Below are 27,650 nucleotides of genomic sequence, written 5' to 3'. Positions count from 1 at the left end.
TTCTCCCCTCAGGGGCATCCAGTCTAGGAGCAGCTGAAGCTATATATACCATGAGGAAGCATGTACACTGCTAGGGGAAGTATAGGCTGCTGTAGTTCATTGTGGGTCAGTAGGAGAGCCTGCAGTCTGGCTGTGCCACATCCACCACTGCCTAGCCCTCTCTGGACAGACTAGTAACTTCTTGAGCCCCTCAGGGCTCCTCTGTCATGGGGCTGGCAGGAGCAGGCCATGATGATTGCAGATTGAGGAGGGTGAGGTTGGGTAGGGGCAGGCCTTTGCCAGAGTGCTATGAGCTGGGTACCACCTTTCCTCTCATCCCTTCCCACCTGGCACTCTCCAACTCTAGATGGCAGGACATAGGAGCAGGAGTGACAGCATGCATAGATTAGGGGCTCTGTCAGTATTTCCCCACATTCCACCACTGCCACCCCCCATCCTGAGGCAGGTGAGACTGAGAATCAGGAAACTGATTCTCAGAGATGGATTACCTCTGCCCTAGGTGAGTTGCTTAAGCCCCCAACCCCAACACCAAAGCCAGTTTGTCTGCTGGAGTGATAACACCTCTCTCTTTATGCTCCACAGATTCCAAAAATAGGGTCCTGGGTTCTGGCTGGCTTGGTGGGAAGAGGAGGAGTCCCCTGCAGATGCTCTATGACCTGGACCAGGTAGGTGGACCACCCCCCCCTACCTTCTGCTTCCAGACATGGGAACCTGACAGCCCCAGTGTAGACTGGCTGTCCTGGGACTAGAACCCACATGGGCACAGAGAATCATCCTCTGCAAATCCAGGCTCTGTTCAGAAACTAGAATGCCTAGGGATATGACAAGGGAAAAATCTCAGGGGCAAGCTGAGAGAGCTGGTATCTCCACCCACCCCCAACCCTGTCCATCATCCTCCCAACAATAGATTGGGCCTGGTCTGTGCCAGTTCTACATACTGCGGATATAAAAGAGAGTAAAACAAACACTGTGCCTTCCCTCAGGGAGTTAACAGTCTAGTGGGTAGACAGTAATTAAATTTAGTACCAGCTACAATAGGGAAACATGAAGGATCCCCTGCCTCACCTGTTCTAAGGCAATGGACCAGGCAGCTTGCTGGTCTATGAACCTCTCTTCTATTTTGGCCCCCTAGGACCACACACTGCCCCAAATACACACATAGTTGTACCCCACTGAGAGCCATACCCCTGGCTCACATACACCCAAACAGCCACACTCAGGGGCACCCATTCTGGCAGCATGTGTTGAGCACCTGCTGTATGCAGACTGTACTTAGGAACCTGTGGATCCAGCCACAACCAGGCAGGCTGGTTTCCTGACCTTGTGCAGCTGACAGTCCAGTCCAGGGGAGGAAACATTAACTGATCACCGACTCCACTAACTTGTGACTGATTGGCATCTAAAGAGAAAGTATAAGGTACAATGAGAGCTCTACCAGGAGATTCCTAGTTTAGACCCTCTCTGAGAAAGGGACATTGCAGCTGAGACGTGCAGAGGATGAGTTAAGAAGCAAACAGTAGGGGCCAAGTAGCTGGAGATGAGCAAAAGACAGAAGAAGGTGTGCAAGGTGAGCCAGGGGTAGGCAGTGGCCTCATGTGGCCTGGCAAGTGGGGCAAAGACTATAGGGAGCCATGGAGGGTTTTAAGCCAAAGAAAATGATCAGACTGGGTCTGAGAAAGTGCTGCTCACTGAATTCTCAAGGACTAAGCCAAAGAGGCAAATGGAACTCATCTGTCTCATGTCCTTGGGTTTCAGGTGGGTAGGCCTTTGTTCAGAGAGGGTAACTGGCTTGCCCTGGGCCACACACCAAGCTGAGGGCAGGCCAGGCTGTCATCAGGCCCTTGGTTCTGCTAGCTGCACAGACTTAGAGGGACAAATAGGGCTGGCTCAGCCCCCTCATAGCCTGAGGACCCAGTGACCCTGGAGTGTCAAGGCCCTGGAACCATATTACCTTGAAATTGGAGAAATAATAGTGATGAAAACAATCTGACCAAGAAGTGCTAACTGTGTACCAGGCTCTCTAGTTCTGTGAAATTGCTTAGTCCTCTCAGCTACCCTATAAGGTGGGGCTGTTGTTATCCTTGTTCACAGATGAGGAAACTGAAGAACAGGGAGGCTAAGGACCTTGAGAATATCACAGATGTCATAGGGACTAGAGCCAGACTAAGGATCCAAGCAGTTGAGTATAGCTGGGCTGGGAGGGATGAGGGTGTTGCAGCTGGATGCAGCTCCAGACCAGCAGGAACAGCTCTGACTTCTGAGTCCCAAGAGACCCAAGCTGGAGCTTCCTTACCAGAGAGCTGTAGACCACTAATTTCCTCTAAGCCTCAGTGTTCTAACCTGTAAAATAGAGATCGCATTGACTATCTAGGTATTCATGGGGCTGCAAACAACAGAAATGCCGACTGAGACTGCATTAAGTCACTAGGATAGTCAATGTGTGCTTCCTGAGATACTCAGAGACCGGCATTCCCATGGACAGCAGCAACACTCTGCCCACTCACATCCTGTGGATGTTGGCTTCTGCTACAGCCTTATTGCCTCATGGCTGTATGATGAATGCCAGGGCCCTGACATCTCCTCACGGGAGAACATCCTAAGCAGAGTAGAGGTGAAACAAAGGGTTTTCTTCCTTCAGGAGCTCTTACTTTTTCTCCTGAAGGAATATCTTTCTGGGAGCCATCCAGCAGACTTCCCCTTTACATCTCCTTGGCCAGAAACAGGCCACATGTCCACCTCTGGACCCATCATTTAATGAAAGTGTGACAGTTTCCTCCTCAGGTTGGCTACATGACCTAGCACAGTTGAGGTTTTCTGGCAAGGAAGGAAGGAAGCTGACAAATAAGTGGATGGCCAAAACTCCCTGCCACAAGAAACATGTTGGGTTGTCTGGAAGCTGAACACAGAGCTTGGCTGTGGGGCCCCTGGTTACAGTCCACTCCTGGCATTCACATGGAGCCAGGTTTCTGAGGCCAATCCTGTGAGTCAATGCCTTACAGGGTGGGAATGCAATCCTCTAAGTGCCCTTAGGCCCCCTACAGCCATGTCTGAACTTGGCAACCACCCCCACAGTAATATTTTTGAAAAGGTAATTAAGCACTATAGGGCATTCTACACTCCCAAAGAGTTTACAGTGAAGAGCACCTCTCCTTCCCACACTGGCCTCCTATTACCCCTGGAATCAACGAGTTCCCTGTGAGTCATTCTAGGCATGTTCTGGGCATGTATGTAGCATCAAATGCTCTATCATGTGCTTATGTTACTTTTTCAAAATCTCACCTACAGGTACATATGTTGTTGTTCTCTCAATTTTAACCTTTCATTTTGAAAAATTCAAACATATGCAGAAGTAGAGAGAATAGTACGATGAATACCCACATTCTCATCACCCACTCTGAACAATGATTAATTCTTATCCATTCTTGTTTCATCCTGACCCCTCAACTTTTACCTGTTTTTTTGAAGCAGATCCCAGCCTTGTTGACCCTGTGATTATTTCAGCATATATCTAAAAGAGAGACTACCCACAATTCATCCTTTTTGAAACATTTTTTTTAGAATTTATTTATTTTTAGAGAAAAAGGGAAGGGAGAGAGAAAGAGAGGAAGAGAAAGAAATATCAATGCGTGGTTGCCTCTTGCATGCCCCCTACTGGGGACCTGGTCCACAAGCCAGGCATGTGCCCTGACTGGGAATCGAACCAGTGACCCTTTGTTTCACAGGCCCACACTCAATCCACTGAGCTACACCAGCCAGGGCCTGAAACATGATTTTTTATTTCACTCTACCCTTTAAAATTTTTTTAAATTGATTTTAGAGAGAAGGGAAGGAAGGGAGACAGAGAGAGAGAAACATTGATTTGTTGTTCCACTTATTCATTGGTTCATTCTTGTCCTTACCAGGGATCAAACCGACAACCCTGGCATATTGGGATGATGGTCTAACCATCTGAGCTACCTGGCCAGGACACTTTCACTACCTTTTCTAAACCCAACTATGTCATGCTAAGTCCTGTTCTTTCTTTAACTTTTTGCACTTAAAGTATCTTGGATGTCTGCAGGATATTTTTAAAGGCACACACACATATGCCCACACATGCAGTCTATTCTGCCCCCCGCCCAACAATGTCAGACATTCTTATGCAGGCACAGAGTGTATAGTGTCCTTTTATTTCAGATGCTGCTTTGGCATTCTCTGAAATGGAAATATTCTGAAGGCTTTTTCTTAATTAAGAAATAACTCACATACCACAGAATTCATTCTTCTAAAGTGTACAATTCAGTGGTTTTAGTATAGTTACAAGGAAGCACAACCATCACCACCATCTAATTTCAGAACATTTTCCTCAGTCCAAAAAGAAACCCAGTACGTATTAGCAGTCACTCCCCATTTTCTCTACTCCCAGCCCCTGACAACCACCAATTTACTTTCTGTCTCGATGGATCTATTCTGGGCATTTTTTGTAAATGGAATCATACATGTGGCCTTTTATGTCTGGCTTCTTTTACTTAGTGTGCATAATATTTTCAAGGTTCATCCATGTTTTATAATGTATCAGAACTTCATTCCTTTTTATTACTGAATAATATTCCATTGTATGGATAGACACATATATACTATTTATCTACTCACCAGTTGATGGACTTTGGGTTGTTTCCACTCTTTGGCTATTACGAATAATATTGCTATAAACATTTGTGCACAAGCTTTTGTGTAACTTATGTTTTCAGTTACTTTAGGTATATACCTAGAAGTGGAATTGCTGGATCATATGTTTACTTTTTTTGAGAGCTGCCAAATGGCTTTCTACAACATCTATAACATTTTACTTTCTCACCAGCAATGAATAAGATTCCACTTTCCCACATCCTCACCAATATTTATTGTCTTATTACCTAAAGGCTTTTAAAGCAATTTTTGGAAATTAAAAACACTTTTTTCTAAGAACTCAGACTAAAAAAAACACCAAAGAGAGGGGCAGGGGGGTTGGAGTGTTACTATTGGAGGTGAAAACCCTGTTGAGGGCAGAAAAAACCTTGACAAAAGGAAGGGGGATTGCTGGAAGTACTGGCCTGGGTGTTGGTATGGCTGAGGAGGGATAGGAAGGGCTGGGCCCAAGGGACCTCCTTATAGTACCCAATTCATGGAGTTGTAAAGGTCATAGTGAGGTGCCTAGTACACAATAAGTACAAGATGAATGCTGGATGTTATTATTTCACAGAGGAGTAACACACTTAGAGAGGGCAGGCTCCCTGCCCAAGTACTGACATTAGAATTTGTTGTGGGGCGGTGGGTGTGAGGAGGAAGAGGACTGGGTGGGATAAAGAAATCAAGACCCAAGGGAACATGCCAATTCATAAATATAGAATTAACTAATTTTATTATTAAACAAAAAATATCCCAATAGCCTGAAAGTAGCTGCATTTTCAACTCTATTTATATGGAATTAAAGCCACCATTCTTGGACACTATACTTCTAGTAAACAGCAGATACTCAGTTTGCGCTCGCGGTGGGTACTTTGAAGTCATACCTCTTTATCAGGCTTACTCTGACGATTTCTTGTTCGTTATCAGGACCTCCTCAGACCTGAAAGTCCAACAAATGATTAGTCACATCGTTTCATATACCTCTGCAAAGTTAGATTCATCCCCCCCGCCCACCCCCCAATCCAGGTCCCAGACAAAAGCCTGGGCCCCTAATCATACACAGTGATCAGTGGCAGCACTGGGGTCCCAATCAAGGACCCCCATCTGCTGCCTAGCCCTGGCTAACACACGTCATTGGGCAGCAGCCCTGACTCCGACCCCTGTCGTCCACAGGGTCCAAGCTCAGCCCTGGCTGAGGTACATCGAGAGCGGCGCAGTCTGCTGCGCCGTGCCTGCAGCCGCCACACACGCCGGCAGCGCCTGCTGCAGCCCAAGGACCTGCGCCACGTGCTGGTGGACGATGCACACGGCCTACTCTACTGCTATGTGCCTAAAGTGGCCTGCACCAACTGGAAGCGTGTGATGCTGGCACTGAGCAGTCCCCGGGGCCAGGACCCCCAAGCCATCCCCGCGCACGAGGCGCATGCGCCAGGCCGCCTGCCCTCTCTGGCCGACTTTGGCCCAAACGAGATCAACTGGCGCCTGCGCAACTACTTGGCCTTCCTCTTCGTGCGGGAGCCTTTTGAGCGACTAGCCTCAGCCTACCACAACAAGTTCGCGCAGCCCTACAGCGCCGCCTTCCAGCGGCATTATGGCACGCGCATCGTGAGGCGCCTTCGGCCCCGCCCACACCCTGAGGCGCTGGCCCGTGGCCATGACGTGCGTTTCACTGAGTTCCTAGCCTACTTGCTGGACCCACGCACGCGCCGTGACGAACCTTTCAATGAGCACTGGGAGCGTGCCCACGCGCTCTGCCACCCGTGTCGCCTGCGCTACGATGTTGTGGGCAAGTTTGAGACCCTGGCAGAGGATGCGGCCTTTGTGCTGGGCCTGGTGGGCACACCCAACCTGCGATTCCCTGCACCACCATCCCGTGCCAAGGCAGCCACCATGCACGACAAGGCCATTCACCTCTTCCAGGACATCAGCCCCTTCTACCAGCGGCGCCTCTTTGATCTCTACAGGATGGACTTTCTGCTCTTCAACTACTCTGCGCCCTCCTACCTGCGGCTGCACTAGCCTTCAGTGCCCCTGTGGGGCCTGGTACACTGCGAAGTCTCCGAGGTCAGGGCTGGAGTTTGGGAGGCATTGAGAATGTGAGTTCTGATGGGTCCAGGGTACCCCACTCTCACAACCACTGCATTGGGCTGGCATCACACCCGGCTGGGTTTGGATGCAGCCTACCTTAGGTGCTGTACAACTGTGTGGTAGCCACCTGCCCTGCCCATCGCTTGATGCTTGCTTCCTCTAACTGCTCTAGCTTGCAGATGCTTCCCCATGATCCTTGGGTAGGTGAGGACTGGATGATAGTGTTTTAAGTTGCAAAGAGGCTTTTTTTTTTTTGTCAGCTCTGTCCTTGAACCTGTCCATGATGCGACAGAGCAGAATGCTGGCTCAAGGCAGCCTGTGGCCCATCCCAGTACCCTCCCCACCTCACCCACCCTGTTAAGGACAGCCCTAGCCAAGGAGAGAAGCCCTTCCCTGCAGGACTCAGGTTGGGACCATCCTTACCCATGGGCATGGCACAGAGCCAGCTGTAAGCTGCCTTCACTCTGCCAATCACAGAGCAGGGCCACCTTTCCTCTTGCTGGCTTGGCCCTGGCCAGATGCTAAGTTGTCTCTGTGTGCCCACAGAGCCCAGGATGCAATATGATGGCAAGTGTTGTAGAACTTTGATGAACGGGGGAGCTCTTATATCAATAATTGAAATAAATGTGTTATGTTACTTTCTGACAGTTTGGAGTTTCACCATTTGCTCTGGGGTGTGGGACTGTCTGATCTTGGCATCTCACTGAGTCTCTGTCAGTTTCCCCTGTTACCAAATGGCCTAAGAATACCAGGTGGTTATGAAAATCAGATAAGAGAGATTGATTACCTTCACAGCAGCACACAGGTGTGAGGAGCTACATGGGGAATAGTGTATGGCAGGGTTGCATCATGGGGAGGGTGCTAAATTGTAGGATTGAGGAAAACAGTCACAACTTGAGGAAAATGTAACCCTTCTCTCTGCCTGGGCCAAAGATTAAAGCCCAAGCCAGCTCAGTGGAGCCTTGGGCTTTGGGCTGCCTCCCATTCGTGTATGTGCATGTGTGGTTTGCAGCATGTGCTGGGTGCTTGACAGTGAGGATCCACACTTCTAGCTTTGGGGAGACAGCCAGCTATGGGAGTCCCTTAGGAGGAACTGAATGTCTCCTTAGTGACTAGTTGAATATATTATGGCCCTTCTCAATGTCTTTGGATGATAAATAAAAATGCCAGAACTTTGGGAAGAACAGGGCAGGGTATGCTTGAAGTTTTGAAAAGCAGCAGTCAGAATACAAATGAGGAAGGGCAGCTTGGCAATGATGAGGCCAAGCCAGCTGTGGTGCTTCCACAAGCTATGGTGAGGACCTGTGAGTGCCTTGCTGGCCTGTGGTGGCCAGGCTGGTCAGAGACTGGCCTCTTAGCCACATTCATGCCCCAGCCTTTGCTATGGTATTCCCCTCCTTACGATGCTCTCCTCCAGGCTGGTCCTTTGTTCCCTCCTTCTCAGGAGCCTGCCAAAATCCTTCAGTATGATCCTCTCAGAGCCTCCCCAGATTATGTTCATAGGTTCTCTCAGTGTGGGTCAGCAGCAGCCAACTATTGTGGTCCTAGGAAGAGGCTGTCACTGAGCCCCACATGAAGCCTCGCCCTCCCCCCCCGGAGGGATGTAGAAAACCTGGGGCCTGGACGATTACCAGGACACCCTGGACCACAGCCCTACAATACTGAGCTAGGCTTAAGGAGAGAGGGGCTGGTCCTGTCAGCACACCCAGGGGCTGCCATCTTTCTTACAAATCTCTGTTACACATATACTCCCTCCAAAGCTATGTACACACCATGTTTGTTACATGCCATTTCATGCTCAGTTGTCAGGCATTTGCTTCCATAACACATCTTTGTGCTGAGCTTACTCAGCACCCACACAGCCTCTGATATGTCTTGTTTGCTAAAAGTTAACCCCCATCCAGATGTCACACTCTAGATGCATCATAATTAGAAGTCTCCTTTTGCCATCACACCATCAGCCATCATCCCTTCAGAGCCTCCTGAGTGCTGACACTTGTCACTCTTTTGTTTGGGGCAGGCATTCCACAGCCTCGCTCCCCATTGGATATCTCCTGTGCAATCTGAGTTTGCATGCACACAACGTCACATGCTCAGCTCTACCCTGACCACAATAGCCCTCACCTCTGCCATGAATGCAGGACCCACAGCCCAGGCCTGCACACACTGGAAGAGCTTCTTGATCCTCACCTCACCAGCCTTGGGGCACTCCTTCTGCTCTGGCCCTCCTCTGTCTTGTTTCCCCTCTGGCTGCACCAGAACGTGTCTCCTCACAGATCAGACTTACTGCCTGCCCCCAGTGGTGTGGTCCTGGTTGGGCCATGGGATGACCTGAGAAAGACAGGGTCTTACAAAAAGAGCTGGACAAGGCATGAGGGTACCCAGGTGGGTTCACAATCTGGCACCCTCTGCAGACCTGTTATTTTTCTTTTAAAACCAGTTCCTAAAGGGATTAAGAGTGTGAAATGAGGATCACATGACGTTTTAATTTATTGACAATTGTCTTATATTTTTCAGTGTTCCAGTCTCTCAGAACTGGGTAGTACTGGTCAGCACCCTTCCCAAGATGGACATGACAAAGGAGGATTGGGTTACAAAGACTTGTTTAAGACAAGTGTCAATGCTTTTTTGCTTTTTAGGGATTTAGTGGGGGGAGTGGTCAAGAAAATGTTTATCAGAGTTTTGTAGTTATGATATTGGTTTGTTTTCATTTGTTTTGTTTTATTTTTCAGTTTTATTTTGTGACTTTGCCATCCAGGCAGTTTCCTGGGACGCACAGTTCCATGGCTTAAAATTTCGCTAAAATAAAATCCCTGTTTTGTTTTGTTTTTATAACAACACTACTTCATGCCTTATTCAGTTTCAGAATTGCAGCCAATTGTATCTGCTGATTTCAGCAACTGGCCAAATGGCCTTGGAGTAAAGGCAAGGCCCTGGGCTGCTCACATTGTGTCACCAAAACACTCTGAGAGGTCAGTGGTCCCAGATATCAGGGCACTGATTTTGCCAGTGATGCCATAGCTCTCTCACTAGGATACAGGTGAGGCTGCCTGTGACAAAGGCTCAGTAATGGCATCTTCAGCAAGGTTAAGGTGGTCTCTCTTGTCCAGAGAAAGATAGGCAGAACTGGTGGGAAGGCTGCTCCATGGAGCCACTGGGGGTGGCTCAGGCTCCTTCTCTCCTGTTGCCCCTTCACCCCTAGGACATAGCCCTTTTCCATGTGGTCTGTGAGAGTGAGCAATTCACTTCCTAGGAGGCTGGTTGACCCCTGACCACCTGTTTTTAGGAGGCTTCAACCATATGTTGATTCTTGTTAATTGTGCTCATGGCATGAGGACGATCGAGGGTATGGTTAGCTGCTCTTCAATGCCTGGTGCATGTGCCCCATGTTGCTAAATGGGCCCTGTGATTGTTTCTAATGCTTCTGGAATAATTTCACATAGAGAATACTTCTAAGCTGTTCCTTTGTTGGCAAACATTTAGGTTACTACCCATTTCTTCTTTGAGGACATTGAATACATAGAAACACTCAACACATAGGGAGGCCAAAACAGGTAGTTCCTTACTCCCTTCATGTCCTTCTTTAGAATAAACTTGCAGGGGTAGAACCACTGAAGACAATGCACATTTTATGACTCTGGATTCTGGGACAAGTATGAGATTTTTCTACCAACAGAGCAGTTGACTTTGCTGCACCATCTGGATGACCCCTGCAGTCTCCCCTGCTTTGTTTCCTAAGCAGTGGACCATGGCAAAGTGTAGCCCGATGGTATAACATTGGAAAATTGTAATGGTGGGAAATTGTAACCCACACCACCATTCTTTTGACATTTTTCTGTAAGTGCTGATGCTGACTAATATGTAGCTTGTACATGAACAGCATGTTTGTATAAGAATCAGAGGAAGTAACTTCAAAATACACAGACCCCTACCTTTAGGCATCCCAGCCTCATGAGATTTACTGACCTTCAACCATGGAGCCAGGATGACATGAAGCCACAATGTCTAAACCAGGATGAGGCTCGCCGGGCCATCACTTGGCTTATTGGAAGTGACTGTGCTGGTCTTCATGTAGAGAACTTGGAACTCCCTCCCTTGATCTCTTGGTTTTGTTCCCCTCTGAATCCTTATAAAAACCTCTGCCTCCACTGAGAGGTGGAGATGGGCTTTGTGACCTGAGTCCCCCATCTTCCAGGAGGTGGGCTTTGAGACGTGAGTCCCCCATCTTTCAGACAGCCAGCACCTGCAAATAAACCACTTTCCTTTACACCAGCACCTGCCTCTCAAGTATTGACTTTTGTAGCAGCCGAACCTGCTTTCCATTACAATGGTAGATTTAAAGGAGCTTCTTTGTATAAGCTACTTGTGCCCATGTGCAGTGGGACCACTTGGGAAAACAGTGTGGTGCTGGCAGGTAAGGGTGAATACTCAGAAGCCCTCTAATCAATAACTCTTCTCTGGGGGAAACATGACCAGGGAACAGGGCAGGAATGCTCAGAGGAGTATTGTCCACAATAGCAAAAAGTAGAACAAACCAAATGTTTAGTGGAAACAGAATGGACAAATTGTGGAGTATTATACAGTGAAAATTAAATGACTTAAGTGAACAACAACTATGTGAGCCATTGTGTGACTCTTAGCAACTTGCTGTTGAGTGGAAAAGAAAGTTGCATATAGTATGATACAACCCTATATCACAAAAAATACCCAATGTATTGTTTGAGATACTATTCTTAAAAGGGGAGGAGAGAGATGTGGTCACCTAAGGGTAGGGGGAGGCAAGGGACAGGTGAGAAAGGATCTCCCAAGCAGGTATAAAGATCTGTCACATGTATCTCTTCATTATTATGCTGGATTATGGAGACGTGTTACTGTATTTTGCATATATCAAACATGACATGGTTTTAAACATTGGAGAAAATCTTGAGACTTCCACAGTCCAAATAGAGATCAATTTGGCTCCAACCCCAAGAGCAAGGGATCCTAGAGGATTCTGCTTCCTTCAGCCCTAAGAGACTGCTTCTGGAAGCTGAACTCTACCCACAGACAGACCTGCACCATACCCTAGGGCTGCTCTCCACCTGGGCTCTGTGAGTTTGGAGGGAGTGGGCCTGGAGCTGTTTGCTGGGAACAAAAGTTCCCTGTGCTCTTTCCCCAGGCTCCAGACACCCCATGTGCACACAACAGAACTGACTTCTGCCCCATGCAGACTGGGAACTACCATCCGGTCTTTCTCCAGGGCCTGAGCAGCTCCCTATTAATCCTTACCCTACAATCCTCACTCCATTAATTTCACCCCTTTTCCAGAGCATAGGACTTCTTGCCCACCTTGCTTATTGTGGCTGCCCAGGTCATCTCCAAGGTGATGACCATCTCTCCTGTAGCCAAAAGCCAGTTAGTGCCCCTAATTTTATTTACCCTCCCTGGGACTCCAAGATGCATTTCTAGCTCCTGTCTTTGTAGAGCAGAGAGGAAACCCCTTCCATCTTCAGCAGTGTCCTCCTACATAGTGCTGCTATTCCACATTCCAAAGGGATTATGCTAGTATCTGATTTTTCAGTAGGCCACAAGTATGACTGCTTTATTTCATGCTACTTTTCTTTAAAGGATTGTAATACACCAAAAATATGGTTCATGTATTAAAAATTTAGGAAGTAGTATGCGACCCCCAAATCCTAAGGTCTTCAACCAAAAGGTAATCATTTTTACCTGTTCCACACAGGCATGCACACATATCCACATGCATGCACATCCCCGCACATGTGTGCGTGTGTCCACATACATGCACACAAGCACATGCATGCGCATAGAACATATACATGTGAACACAACTTTTTCTAATATACATAAGATGGTAGCACATGAGACACACTCTTCTGCTGTCATTGTTAAAATATCTTAATATACTTCATAAATTGTTCCAGATCAGAGCTCTTTCTTCATTTTAATGGATGTCTAGTCTTTCAGGGTGCAGCTGTGCTATAATTTAATAGTCCTCTATTAATGGATATTTAAGTGGTTTCTATTCTTTGCGTTTATTTTTTATTGAATTTATTGCAATAACACTGGTCAATAAAATTATATAGGTTTCAGGTGTACAATTCTATAATACGTCATCTGTATATTGTGTGTTCACCACCGCAAGTCAAGTATCCTTTCATCACCTCAAGCTAGTGGCCCAGCTTCTCTGTGCTTCAGTATCCCATCTGAAAGGGGACACCATGAGTACTACCTGTCCAGTGCTCAGAACACTCCTGGCGCCCATGAAAGCCCCATGAGGCTAAGAACTAGATAGGTACTGCTGTCCCACCTGCCTTCACAGCATGTAGAAGATGGTCTGGACAGGTAATGGAGAGCCTTCCCAGGTCAGGACCAGTGCCTTAAAAGTGAGAGAAGGAGGAGAAGAGAGAACATGATGTAAAATGGAAAACCTCTTTACGCCCTGATGTCAGAAAACTTTATTCACTATTGCAAACATAAGGAATCTGTGATAGATTAGGGTCACTAGAAGCAGAACCAAGATGGGGATTCTACTTAAGTGACTAGCTGAGGGAGGACCCTCAGCAGAAGGTTAGTGAGGGACATGGGACAGGGCAGAGAAGAATGGCATGAGGACATGGTCTCAGCAAGAGACTGGTACCAGGGGAATTCTGCATTGCAATTGCACCTGAGCTATTCCCACCCTGAAGCAGGGCTGACCTCACACGCTCTGTGGTAGTCCCTCTTAAGCGACAGGAGGGTGAGGCTGAAGGTATCTCTTCCCTGGTACCTAGTGAGCTGTTAGCATCTCTTATGGCAGGTAAGCTGGGTCTCCAGCCTGGGAAAGGGGTCTGGGCAGGACACCAAGCTTGCTATTAGAAAGTAAAAACAGCTAGAGTGGGAGACAGTGAGCAAGATGGAGGAAGAAGCCTGGAGAAATGGCCGGTGCTGTCAGGAGACTCAGTAGGTTTAAAAGGGAAGTGACAAAGGATGTGACAAGTGACCTAACATAGGCTATACAGGAACCAGAGTTCCAAGCAGGCTGCCCAAATCCTTAAGCCTAAATTTAGATTTTCCCTGACTCTTCTCTGGTCCAGAGCATCTTGCCAGCTTCTTGGACAATGGCTTAAAATGAACATCAGCAAAGGGTGTATGTCTGGTGCCATCAGTACTGGCTGAGGTCAAGGACATTGAGAGTTTACCTATGATATGGAGTTCCTCTGAGTTCCTACAGTGCTTAGGGCTATGAAAAGACTAGATCTACAGTGGGGACAGGGAGGTAGGAACACCACCTCAGCCCCACTTGATGTGTGTCCTTTGGCAAAGCCTCCAGTTCCATGTGTCTAAAAGGAAGACTGTTTCTCATCCAGGTGACTATGTGGAATAGAGATGAGGACTTTCCAAGATCCTTGCATCACATTGGCATAGTACAACAGATGCTGACAGGATGTGACTTTACTCCAAGAAGTGACAAACCTGTGGGGCTGGGTGGGTAGCTCAATTATCTTTGTTTTGTACACATCTTTCCCCCTCCATTTCAGCCTGAATATCAAGATGTACAAGCAGTAACTCAGTTGAGACAGTGATGCCTTGTAATGAGGTGTTGATGGAAAATAGAGGGAAGGAGGTGGGTTTGAGAGACGTTTAGGAGACAAAATTAACACATCTTGGTGATTAGAGGCTTGCTGGGGACCACTCTATGGTTTCTGAGACTGTAGCCCCACAAGAGCAAGCCCTGAAAGGAGCTACTACGTCTCCCTGGAAAACCAAGTAAAAACGCAGGTGGCAGGCATGACTTGACTCTAACATCCAGGGTTCCCATGGGAATCAGGCCTGATAAATACATTGTATCCTTTGAAGCTTGCTATGCTTTGTTTTGTATAACCCTGGTGATATAACTGAGTGTTTAACTTCGAGGCATAAGGAGTAAACTGCTTATGAAATATGTCTTAAAGACCCTCTGGCATTAGCATGACTAACAGACCCTGACCCATGACAGATCTCTGTGTTCCTTCAATTGTTATCTATAGATAGTACCTGCTTTTGTATGACCATAGCCTTTTTGACATTGATTGATGAACTATGCATGCATGCTGTGTACACCTACCCGTACCATTCCCAATTAAAGCCATTTGGGAGAAGGGCTCAGGGCATTCTGCACTAGAGGGAATTGCCACCCCTTTTCCCACTGGAACAGCAAGATTGTGTCCAGGATGATTTATTTCTCATCTGCAGCAGCAGGGAGGAACATACTGCTGGATGGAGTTCCTCCCACAGAGGCTATGGGAGGGTAAAAAATGATACTAGGTTTCTTTCATTGCCTCTAGAGGGGGCTGGATAAAGCTTTGGAGAGAGACCGTGAGTACAGTCTTGGTCAGGCTGAGTTTGAGACGCCTTTGGGTCATCTAAATGGCAATTATACATCTAAGTCTGAAATTCAGATGGGTGAGGTCTGGTCTTAAGATAGTTTGGGTGTCATTGGTATACCGAAAGTAACAAGGACAGTCATCTGAATGGAAGAGAGCATAGGAGAAGATAAGAGGGCATCAGGCTGTGTTAAGATACTCCAGAATTTCATGATTAAGTAAAGAAAGATGATCCTGAGAACCAGACAGAGGCATGGACAGAGAAGACAAAGTGTTTATGTCCCAAAAGCCAGAGGATGACCATATCTCAGGTGGCATTGGGTGATCCACATTGTTAGTGCTACCAATGGGTTCAACAAGGTGAGGACTAAGAAATAACTGCTGGTTTTAGGACTGTTTAGTTTTATACAGAGCTGTTTCTATGGAAGAACAGATGCCAGATTTCAGGGTGTTAAGGAAGGAAAAGGAGGTGAACCTGAGGTGGTATGGCCATGTTACCTGTGTCACGTGTCCTCAAGTCATTCTCTGTTGTACCCTACAATTTTGATGAATTAGTTTATTAGCACTAACAGTTTTTTTGTGGATTCTTTAGGATGATCTACATATAAGATCATGTCACCTGTTTACAGAGCTAGTTTTATTTCTTCCTTTCTGATTTAAATGCCTTTTATTTATTTTTCTTGACTAAACATTCTCTCTAGAATGTCCAATAAGATGTTGAACAGTACTGGGCAAAATAAGTATCTTTATCTTGTTCCTGATATTAAAGAAAAAAGTCTTCTTTGTGCTTTGATATTTAGTATGGTGCTATCTGTAGGCTTTTTCATATATGGCTTTATCCTGTTGAGGAGTTGAGTGTTTTTTTATGATGGGGTTTTAGATTATGTCAAATGATTTTTCTGCATCAATTGAAATGAGCATGTGTTCTTATTCCTTCATTCTACTGTATATTACATTGATTGGTTTTATTATGAACCACCTTTGAATTCTGTGGATAAATTCCACTTGGCCATGACATATAATCTTTTTAATATGCTGTTGAATTTAATTCGCTAGTATTTTGCTGAAGTTTTTGCATTTATATTTATAAGGGATATTTACCAGTAGTTTTCTTGTAGTGTCTTTGTCTGGCTTTGATATCAGAGTAATGCTGGCCTCAGAGAATAAGTTAGAAGTGTTCTTGTCTTTCGGGAGGGTTTAAGAAGGATTGGTATTAATTTTTCTTAAGTGTTGGTAGAATTCACCAATGAAGCCATCTTGTCCTAGGCTTTACTTTGTTGTTTTTGTTTGTTTGTTTGTTTTTTTCTTTTTAAAGTTTTTAAAGTATATTTATTGATTATGCTATTACAGTTGTCCCATTTCCCCCCCCCACTCCACTCCATTCTGCCCACCCCCTCCCTACCACATTCCCCCCCTATAGTTCATGTCCATGGGTCATACTTATAAGTTCTTTGACTTCTACATTTCCTACACTATTCTTACCCTCCCCATGTCTATTTTCCACCCATCATCTATGCTACTTATTCTCTGTACCTTTCCCCCCTCCCACTCCCCTGTTGATAACCTGCCACGTGATCTCCATCTCTATGGTTCTGTTCCTGTTCTAGTTGTTTGCCTAGTTTGCTCTTGTTTTTGTTTTAGGTGTGGTCGTTAATAACTGTGAGTTTGCTGTCATTTTTACTGTTCATATTTTTGATCTTCTTTTTCTTAGATAAATCCCTTTAACATTTCCTATAATAAGGGCTTGGTGATGATGAACTCCTTTAACTTGACCTTATCTGAGAAGCACTTCATCTGCCCTTCCATTCTAAATGATAGCTTTGCTGGATACAGTAATCTTGGATGTAGGTCCTTGCCTTTCATGATTTGGAATACTTCTTGCCAGCCACTTCTTGCCCGTAAGGTCTCTTTGGAGAAATCAGCTGACAGTCTTATGGGAAGTCCTTTGTAGGTAACTGTGTCCTTTTCTCTTGCTGCTTCTGAGATTCTCTCTTTCTGTTTCATCTTGGGGAATGTAATTATGATGTGCCTTGGTGTGTTCCTCCTTGGGTCCAGCTTCTTTGGGACTCTCTGAGCTTCCTGGACTTCCTGGAAGTCTATTTCCTTTACCAGATGAGGGAAGTTCTCCTTCATTGTTTGTTCAAATAAGTTTTCAATTTTTTGTTCTTCCTCTTCTCCTTCTGGCACCCCTATAATTCGGATGTTGGAACGTTTCAAGATGTCCTGAAGGTTCCTTAGCCTCTCCTCATTTTTCCGAATTCTTATTTCTTCATTCTTTTCTGGTTGGATGTTTCTTTCTTCCTTCTGGTCCACACCGTAGATTTCAGTCCCAGTTTCCTTTGCATCACTATTGGTTCCCTGTACATTTTCCTTTGTTTCTCTCAGCATAGGCTTCATTTTTTCATCTGGTTTTCGAACAAATTCAACCAATTCTGTGAGCGTCTTGATAACCAGTGTTTTGAACTGTGCATCCGATAGGTTGGCTATCTCTTCCTCGCTTAGTTGTATTTTTTCTGGAGCTTTGAAGTGTTCTGTCATTTGGGCCTTTTTTTTTTTTTTTTTTTGGTCTTGGCACGTCTGTTACTTAAGGGGCAGAGCCTTGGGTGTTCCTGGGGGCATGGTAATGCTGGTCCCTGCTCTGTGATGCTGTACGTGGGTAGGGGCCGAGAGGGAGCAATGGTGCCCACTCCACTCTCCACCAGATTTCAATCTTTCACTCCACTACCCACAATCAAACTGGGCCCCTCTGGTGCTGGTTCCCAAGTGGGTGGGCTTGTGCACACTCTAGGCCCCTGTGGGTCTCCCCAACGACCTCTCTTGTGAGGCTGGGAGTCTCTCCTGCTGCCACCCCAACCCCCATGGGCATTTTCATTCAGGGGTTTGAGGCTTTATTTCCCCGCACTGGAGCCCTGGGTTATGCGGTCTGCTTTGCTCCCCGCAGTTCGTCCCAGTTTATCTGTGCGGGAGTGCGGGGCCGCTGGGTGCTACAGCTGCTCTGCCTGCCCCATTCTCCGCCACTCTGAGTCCGGCCCTCTCGGTTTATCTACGCGAATGTGGGGCCGCACGGTCCGCCAGTGGTCACTGCCTGCCCCTTTCTTCCCACACTCCGCCAGTCTCGGTCCTGTCAAGGCAACGCAAGTCCTCTCCACCAGGTTGCCCGTCTCCGCCCTTCCTACCTTGCAGACAAGAAGGGGCTGGAAAGAAGTACTTGAAGTCATGAAAGGCAAGGACCTACATTCAAGATTACTCTATCCAGCAAAGCTATCATTTAGAATGGAAGGGCAGATAATGTGCTTCCCAGATAAGGTCAAGTTAGAGGAGTTCATCATCACCAAGCCCTTATTATATGAAATGTTAAAGGGACTTATCTTAGAAAAAGAAGAAGATCAAAACTATGAACAGTAAAATGACAACAAACTCACAACTATCAACAACCTTTATTGTAAAAAAACAATAACAACAAAAGCAAACTAAGCAAACAACTCGAACAGGAACAGAATTACAGAAATGGAGATTATATGGAGGGTTATCAGCAAGGAGGATGGAATGGGGGAAAGGGTACAGGGAATAAGTAGCATAAATGGTAGTTACAAAATAGTCAGAAGGTTAAGAATAGTATAGGAAATGTAGAAGCCAAAGAACTTATATGTACGACCCATGGACATGAACTAAGGATTGGGGGCCATACAAGTGGGAGGGGTTGTGCAGGGTGTAGGGGAATAAAAGGGGGAAATTGAACAACTGTAATCAATAATCACTAAAATATATTTTAAAAAATAAAAAATACAAGCCAGCCTTGATGCACAGCCTGGTTTTTTCTGTGCACAAACAGGCCCAGCAGAGGGAGCCACACACTGTGGATCACTGATAGCTCCAAACAGGTTGCCCAGGGCCAGTCAGAAACAGTGTCTGGCAAAGGCCTACACTAGAGTCTTTTCAGATCTACTTAATAAATGGAAACACATACAAAGGAGCAGTCAAAATGGCAAGACAAAGAAACAGACACCAAATGACACAATAAGAGAATTCTCCAGACGAGGACCTAGATGAAATGGTGGTAGACAATCTATCAGAGAATTTAGAGTAATGATTATAAGGATAGCACGAAAATAGACATAGAAACCATAAAAAAGGACCAGTCAGAAATAAAGAATGTAATACCTGAAAGAAATAACACTCTGGAAGTAATAAACAGTAGGATGGATGTAGCAGAGGATTGAATCAGTGATTTGGAAGATGAGGTACAAAAAAAGACCCAGGCAGAGCAACAAAAGGGAAAAAGAACTTAAAGAAAAATGAGGTGAGCTTAGAAACGTTTTGGACAACATGAAATGTAACAACATCTGCTTCATGGGAATACCAGAAGGAGAAGAGAGCAAACAAGGGGCCAAGAACCTATTTGAAGAAATAATGACTAAAAACTTCCCTAATCTGGTAAAGAAAAAAAGACACACAAGTCCAGGAAGCTCAAAGAGTCCCAAACAAGTTGAACACAAAGAGGCCTACAACAGGACACATAATCAAAATGGTGAAGCTTAAAGACAAGGAGAGAAACCTAAAATTGCAAAGAAATGCAGGTAGTTACCTACAAGGGAGCACCAATGAGACTGTCATCTGATTCCTTAACAGAAACATTTCAGGCCAAAAGGGAGGGTTGTGAAATATTCAAGGTGATGAAAAGCAAGGACCTACAACAAAGGCTACTTTACCCAGCAAGGCTATCATTTATAATTGAAGGAGAAATAAGGAGCTTCCCAAACAATAAAAGCTAAAGGAGTTTGTTAACACCAAACCAGTACTGCAACAAATGTTAAAGGGCTTGCTTTAAGAAGAAGAAAAAGTCAAAGATAAAACACAGAGGAAAATAGTCTAACAATAAAATGGCACTACATATGTATCTATCAATAATCACCTTAAATGTAAATGGCTTAAGTGCTCCAACCAAAAGGCATAAGGGAGTTGAATGGATAAGAAAACAAGCCCAATATAAATGCTGCCTCCAAGTGAATCACCTCAGATCAAAAGATACACACAGACTAAAAGTAAAGAGAATGAAACAGATATTTCATGCAAATGGAAAGGGAAAAAAAGCTGGGGTAGCAGTACTTATATTCAACAAAATGGACTTTAAAACCAAGGCTATAGTAAGAGACCAAGAAGGGCACTACATAATGATAATGGGAACAATCCAACAAGAGGATATAACCCTAGTAAACATTTACACACCCAAGAGAGGAGCACCTAAATATGTGAAGCAAATCTTGAGGGACATAAAGAGAGAGATGGACTGAAATGCCATTATAGTTGAGGATTTTAACACCCATTGACTCAAATGGATAGATCCTCCAGGCAGAAAATCAACAAGGAGACAGCAGCCATAAATGACACACTAGATCAAATGGATTTCTTCATTTAATGTATATCTTCAGAGCATTCCATCCCAAAGCAGTAGAATATACATATTTTTCAAGGGCACATGGAATGTTTTCTAGGATAGATCACATGTTAGAACACAAAACAAGTCTCAATAAATTTTAAAAGATTGAAATCATATCAAGCATCTTCACTAACCACTATGCTATGAAACTAGAAATCGGTCGCAATAACACTGAAAAACACACAAAGACATATAAGCTAAATAATATGTTTATTAACCACACACAAGAATAAATTAAAAATAGATGAAAGACTTAAATGTCAGACCCCAAACCATAAAAATCATAGTAGAAAACATAGGCAGCAAAGTCTCAGACATTGCTCATAGCAATATTTTATCGGATGTATCTCCCCAGGCAAGAGAAACAAAAGAAAAAATAAACAAATGGGAGACCATCAAACTACAATGATTTTGCACAGCAATCATCACAGGAAATCATCAAAAAAATAAAAAGACAGCCCACAGAATGGGATAACATAATCCCCAATACATATATAATAAGGAGTTAATATCCAAAATTTATAAGGAACTTATAAAACTCAATACCAAAAAAAACCAAACAACCCAATTTAAAAAATGGGCATTGGGCTTAAATAGACACTTCTCCAAAGAGGTCATACAGATGGCCAGAAGACATATGAAAAGATGCTCAGTGTCACTAATCATCAGAGAAATGCAAATTAAAACTGCAGTTAGATATCATCTCCAACTATCAGAATGGCTATTATGAATAAATCAACAACCAGTGCTGGCCAAGATGTGGAGACAGGGGAACACTTTTGTTGGTGGGAATGCAGACTGGTGCAGCCACTGTGGAAAGCAGTATGGAGATACCTCAAAAACTTAAAAATTAATCTGCCTTTCCACCCAGCTATCACACTCCTGGGGATATACCCAAAGGAACCCAAAACACTAATTCAAAAAAACATAACCATCCCTATGTTCACCATAGCATCATTTACAATTACTAAGAAACGTACACAGCCCAAGTGTCTATCTACTGATCCAACTGTCTATCAGTAGATAGACACTTTAGTGAGTATAGTAATAGAACTATGGGACATTTACACAATGGAATACTATACTGCCGTAAAAATGAAGAAAATTTTACCCTTTGAGACAGTATGGATGGACCTGGAGAACATTATGCTAAGTGAGATAAGCCAGTCAGAGAGAGACAAATACCATATGATTTCACTCATATGTGTAATCTAATGAACAAACTGAACTAACAAGTAAAATGAAGACAGACTCATAAATGGAGAGCAGGATGACAGCTGGAGGTGGGAGGTCAGGGGGTGGAGGGATTGAGGAAAAACTAAAAAGGATTCACAAATATAGACAACAGTGTGGGTATTGCTGGGGGGAAGGGGTGTATGTATAAGGAAAATAAATAACAATGGAAAAATTACAATAAACATTTTCTCAAAATTTAAAAGTGTGGTAAAATCCTCATAACATAGGAATTACCATCTTAACTATTTTAAGTGTACCATTTAATACATTACTATTTTTGTGCAACTATAATCACCATCCCTCTCCAGAACTCTTCATTGTACAAAACTGAAACTCTATACCCATTAAACACTAACTCTCCATTCACCCTTACATAAGCCCCTGATAACCACTCTTCTACATTCTGTCTCTATGAATTGATTACTTTAGGTACCTCATATAGGTGGAATCATAGAGTATTTGCTTTTGGGGGGCTGCTTTATTTCACTGAACATAATGTCCTCAAGGTTCATCCATGCTGTGGCATGTGTCAGAATTCCATCCCTTTTCAATGCTGAATAAAATTCCATTGTATGTGTAGACCACAGTTTGTTTATCATTTCATTCAACAATGGACACTTGGCTTCCAACATTTAGTTATGGTGAATAATACTGCAATGAGCATGGGTGCACAAATGTCTCCTTGAGACCCTGCTATCAATTATTCTGGGTGTATACCCAGAAGTGGAATTGGATCATATGGTGATTCTATTTTTAATTTTGAAAACAACCACCATACTGTTTTCCACAGTACTGCACCATTTCACATCCCTTACAATTGCACAAGGGTTCCAGTTTTTTCATATCCTCACCAACACTTGTTTTCTGGGTTGTTTTTATAATAACCATTTTAGTGAGTATAAAGGCATATCTTATAGTGGTTTTGATTTGCATTTCCTGGATGATTAGTGATGCCAAGTATCTTTCCATATGTCTACTGGTGATTTGTATATCTTCTTTGGACAAATATATATCAATATATAAACATTTGTATAATGTCTATTTGCTCATTTTTAAATCATGTTGTTAGTTTTTATGTTGTTGTGTTTTAGAAGTTCTCTATATATTCTGGATATTAACCTCTTATCAGATAGGTGATTTGCCAAAATTTTCTCCCATTCTGTGGTTTCCTTGTTGCTTTGTAGGTAGTGTTTTTTGACACACAAAAGTTTTAAATTTTCATGAGGTCCAATTTTTCTTTTTTGTTACCTGTGCTATTGGTGATATCCAAGAAGCCAGTGCCAAATCCAATCTTGTGATGCTTTTGCCTTGTGTTTTTCTTCAAAGAGTTTTTATAGTTTTAGCTCTTACATTTAGGTCTTTGATACATTTGAGTTCATTATTATTTATGGTATTAAACAAGGATCTAACTTCATTCGTTTGTCTGTGGATATCCAGTTTTTCCAGTATCATTTCCTGACAAAATTGTTTTTTCCCCATTGAATGGTCTTGGCAGTTTTGTCAAAAATCATTTGACCTGATATGTCGTGTTTTATTTTTAGGCTCTCTACCCCCTTACATTGATCCACATGTTTAGTACTGAGTCAGTACCTCATTGTTTTGATTACTGAAGATTTGTAATAAATTTTGAAAATAGAAAGTATGAGATTTCCAGACTTGTTTTTATTTTTTAGATTGTTTTGGCTATTCAGGATCTCTTGAGATTCCACACTCACTTTAGGATGAATTTTCTATTTCTGTAAAAAGAGTTGTTGGGATTTTATGAGAGATTGCACTGAATCTGTAGATTGTTTTGGGTAGTATTGATATTTCAACAAATTAAGTCTTTCAATTCATGAACATGGAATGCGTTTTAATTTATTTGTGTGTTCCTTGATTTCTTTCAGGAACATTTTGTAGTTTTGATTATTTAACTCTTTCGCCTGCTTGGTTAACCAATTCAAAAGTGTTCTTTTAATTAATTCATTTCTTATTGTTGAAACTATTCTAGACATCTCCCAGTTTCCACGATCCCCAGCCTTCCCCACATTGTTGTGTCAGTCCATGCATTGCAAATAGAATTGTATTCTTAATTTCCTTTATAGAGTCGTCTTGTGTGTTGATTCTATATCCTGCTATTTTGCTGAACTCATTTATTCATTCTCATTTATTCGTTTGTATGTGTGTGTATGTGTATAATCTTTTGGGTTTTCTACAATTAAGATGTCATATATGAACAAAGATAATTCTACTTCTTTCTTTCCAATATGGATACTTTTTCTTTCTTTTTCTTGCCTAATTATTCAGACCAGAATTTCCAATAATATGTTGAATACCATATGATCTCACCTTTAACAGGAACCTAATCAACAAAACAAACAAACAAGCAAAATAAAATATAACCAATGACACTGAAATTGAGAAAAGGCCAGCAGTGACCAGAGGGGAGAGGGGAGGGAATTTCACGGGAAAATGGTGAAGGGTTTGTAGGAACAATTATAAAGGACACATGGACACTAACAGATGGGGGGGAGGGTGGTGGGTGGAAATGGGAGGGAGGTGGAGAGGGCTGGGGGTTAGGCTGGGGTGGGGAGGAAAGGCAGAGAACTGCACTTGAACAACAATAAAATTAGAGGGGAAAAAAAGAAATGGCAAAGGTAGGCATTAATCAGCACCCCATTTCTGATCCTACAAAAAAAAGCTTTCCTTCTGCATGGCTAAAGAAAACAGCATTAAAATAAAAAGAGAACCAACAGTATGGGGAAACATATTTGCCATTGATACCTCAGACAAGGGCCACATCTCCAAAATATATGAAGAATTCACACGACTCCACTCCAGGAAGACAAACAACCCAATTAAAAAATGGGCAAAGAACTTGAACAGACACTTCTCCAAGGAAGACATACAGAGGGCCCAGAGACATATGAAAAGGTGCTCAGCATCACTAACCATCAGAGCAGTGCAAATTAAAACCACAATGAAGTACCATCTCACACAGGTCAGAGTGACCAGCATAAACAAATCCACAAACAAATGTTGGAGAGGATGTGGAGAAAAGGGAACCCTAGTGCACTGTTGGTGGGAATGCAGACTGGTGAGGCCACTGTGGAAAACAGTATGGAATTTCCTCAGAAAACTAAAAAGAGAACTGCCTTTTTGCCCAGCAATTCTGCTGCTGGGATTATACCCTAAGAACTCTGAAACACCAATCCAATAGAACCTATGCACCCCAATGTTCACAGCAGCACAATTTACAATAGCCAAGTACTGGAAACAACCTAAGTGCCCATCAGTAAATGAGTGGATCAAAATGTGTATGGTACATTTACACAATGGAATACTATGCAGCAGAGAGAAAGAAGGAGCTCCTACCCTTTGCAACAGCATGGATAGAATTGGAGAGCATTATGCTAAGTGAAATAAGCCAGATTTGAGGGACAAATACCATGTGATCTCACCTTTAACTGGAACATAATCAACAAAAGAAAAAAGCAAACAAAATATAACCAGAGACATTGAAGTTAAGAACAATCTAACAATGGGCAGGGGGGAGTGGGGAGGGGACAGTGAGAAGAGGGGATTACAGGAACTACTATAAAGGACACATGGACAAAATGAAAGGGGAGGATGGAGGTAGGGGAGGGAGGGGGTTCAGCTGGGGTTGGGTGGAGGGATGGGGAGAAAAGGCATACAACTGTAATTGAATACAATAAAAATTTAAAAGAAAAGAAAAAAGAAAAAAGCTTTCATTCTTTCACCATTGAGTTGGGTATTAACTGGGGGCAGTGGAGGGGGGGTGGTTCATGTATGGCTTTTATGATGTTAACATAGTTTTCTTCTATTCCTAGTTTGTTGAGTGTTCTTTTATGAGAAAGGTGGTTGAATGTTTTCCAATGATTTTTTCAGTATCAATTAAGATGATCATGTTTTTTCCCCTTCATTATGTTAGTGCAGTGTATTATTATATCCATGACTCTCATATTTTGAACCACCCTTGCATTCCACATAAAAACTCAGTTGTTCATGGTGTATAATTCTTTTAATATGTTGAATTCAGTTCGCTACTATTTTGTTGAAGATTTTTGCATCAACATTCATAATTGTTACTGGTATGTGCTTTTCTTTTCTTGCTGTGTCTCTTTGCCTGGCTTTGGTGTCAGAGAAATGCTGACCTCATGGAATTCGTTGGAAAGTGTTCCTTCATCTTCACATTTTGGAAAAAGCTTGAAAAAGATTGATATTAGCTCTTTGATAAAACTTACTAATGAAGCCATCTGGTTTGGGGATTTTCCTGGTTAGGAGTTTTTTGATTAGTAAATTAATGCACTTACTATTTGTGGGTCTATTCAGATTTTCTATTTCTTCATGATTCACTTTTAGTAGGTTGTATTTTCCAGGTATCTGTTCATTTTATCCAAATTATCCAATTTGTTGCTAAACAATTGTTCATAGTATTCTCTTATAACCCTTTTTATTTCTGTACATTTAGTAATGTCCCTACTTCTGATTTTAGTAATTTGAATTAATCTTTACTCTCCTTTTTTAGTCAATCTAGCTAAAGGTTTGCCAATCTTATTGATCATTTTAATAATCAATTTTACATTTTGTTGATTTTCTATACTATTTTTCTGTTCTCTTGTTTTTTTAGTTCATTTAGGTGTAGAGTTAGACTGTTTATTTATTTGAATTTTTTCTTGTGAACCAGGAAGCTGCTCAGCCATGGGTGGTCCTGGAGGGAAGATCAGTCTGTCAGAACAGAGCTAAAGAAGAAACTGATCAAGCAAAGGCAGGTATTAGGAGCTGTGATAGATGAAGGGCTGATCATGTGGCACCACCTCAAGAAGCAGGCGTCCAGTGCATGTACCAACATTACTCTGTCTGGGAAGAAGTGCAGAAAACTCCCCCAGCAGAAAGAGAAGGCAGCTATGGAAGTGGAAGCCCAGGCAAAGCCAATCAAGACTAGTGAACCACAGCCCAAATCGCAAAAGAAAACAGAAGCCCTCCTCCCCACCCCCAGGATACAGATATGGAGGACCTTGAAGATTGGAGCTAAATCTTACCCCTTTCACCAGAAGATTCTCAACTGAAGCCAGGAGGATTCAGTGGTTGTTTCAGAACACTTTGAAGTAAACACTGCACCTTTTCACTCTCCCCAGACTCGTCTCCCATAGTGGCCTAGTGACCTGTCATGAAAGGATGTGCTGAGAGGAAGAATAGGAAATAAAGATCAGAGAGGGGGCTTCTTAGCAGTCAACTCCATTTGTAATAAAGACCTAAAGTTATCAAGGAAAAAAATGTCTTGCTTCTTTTTTTTTAATGTTGATACTATTAAAGATGTCCCCCATTTTCCCCACTTGTAACCCCCACCACCCAGCTTCTGCCCCCTGGCCTTCACCACATAGTTGTCTGTGTCCATGGCTATGCACATATTTCTTCCAGTCCACCCACCACCCTCCCCTCTGAGATCTGTCTGTCTGTTCCATGTATCCATGCCTCTGGTTTTATTTGGATCATCAGTTTATTTTGTTCAATAGATTCCACATGTAAGTGAGATCATATAGCATTGGTCTTTTTTTGACTGGCTTATTTTCCTTAGCATAATATTCTCCAAGTTCATCCATGCTGTTGCAAAAGGTAAGAGTTCCTTCTTTTTTACAGCATATAATATTCCATTGGGTAAATGTACCACAGCTTTTTTTTTTTTATCCACTCATCTACTCTTGAGTCCTTGGGCTGTTTCCAGGTTTTGGCAATTGTAAATAACACTACTATGAACATAGGGGTGCATATATTCTTTCTGATTGGTGTTTAGGGATTCTTAGGATATATTCCCAGAAGTGGAATTGCTGGATGAAATGGCAGTCATTTTTAATCTTTTTGAGGAAACTTCATACTGTTTTCCACAGTGGCTGCAC

The 27,650-nt window shown here is 43.4% G+C and overlaps 2 protein-coding genes across 3 annotated transcripts in view; both read left to right on the top strand.

Moving 5' to 3' along the window:
* CHST13 (carbohydrate sulfotransferase 13) overlaps positions 1-26,578 on the top strand; it is a 61,930-nt gene extending 35,352 nt beyond the window's left edge. The window contains exons 2-4 of one of the 2 annotated variants that reach the window (XR_008425421.2): positions 583-665; positions 5,821-6,743; positions 26,441-26,578. Coding sequence is in view for 1 of the 2 variants with exons in the window: in XM_053913376.2 (XP_053769351.1) it covers positions 583-665; positions 5,821-6,666 (929 nt within the window). In the remaining variant the exon portion in view is untranslated. Of the gene's footprint in view, positions 1-582; positions 666-5,820; positions 7,399-26,440 lie in introns of those variants that run through there. The other variant, XM_053913376.2, reaches the window with a different exon arrangement.
* On the top strand, positions 26,455-26,788 carry C10H11orf98 (chromosome 10 C11orf98 homolog). Its single transcript, XM_045188002.2, is given in 3 exon segments — positions 26,455-26,479; positions 26,482-26,744; positions 26,747-26,788. Coding segments are annotated over 3 exon segments (330 nt in total).
* The last annotated feature ends 862 nt before the right edge of the window (positions 26,789-27,650 follow it).

This window comes from Desmodus rotundus, chromosome 10 (assembly GCF_022682495.2).
Source record: "Desmodus rotundus isolate HL8 chromosome 10, HLdesRot8A.1, whole genome shotgun sequence".
NCBI classification, from domain to species: domain Eukaryota; kingdom Metazoa; phylum Chordata; class Mammalia; order Chiroptera; family Phyllostomidae; genus Desmodus; species Desmodus rotundus.
This window is presented reverse-complemented; position numbering and strand designations above follow the sequence as displayed.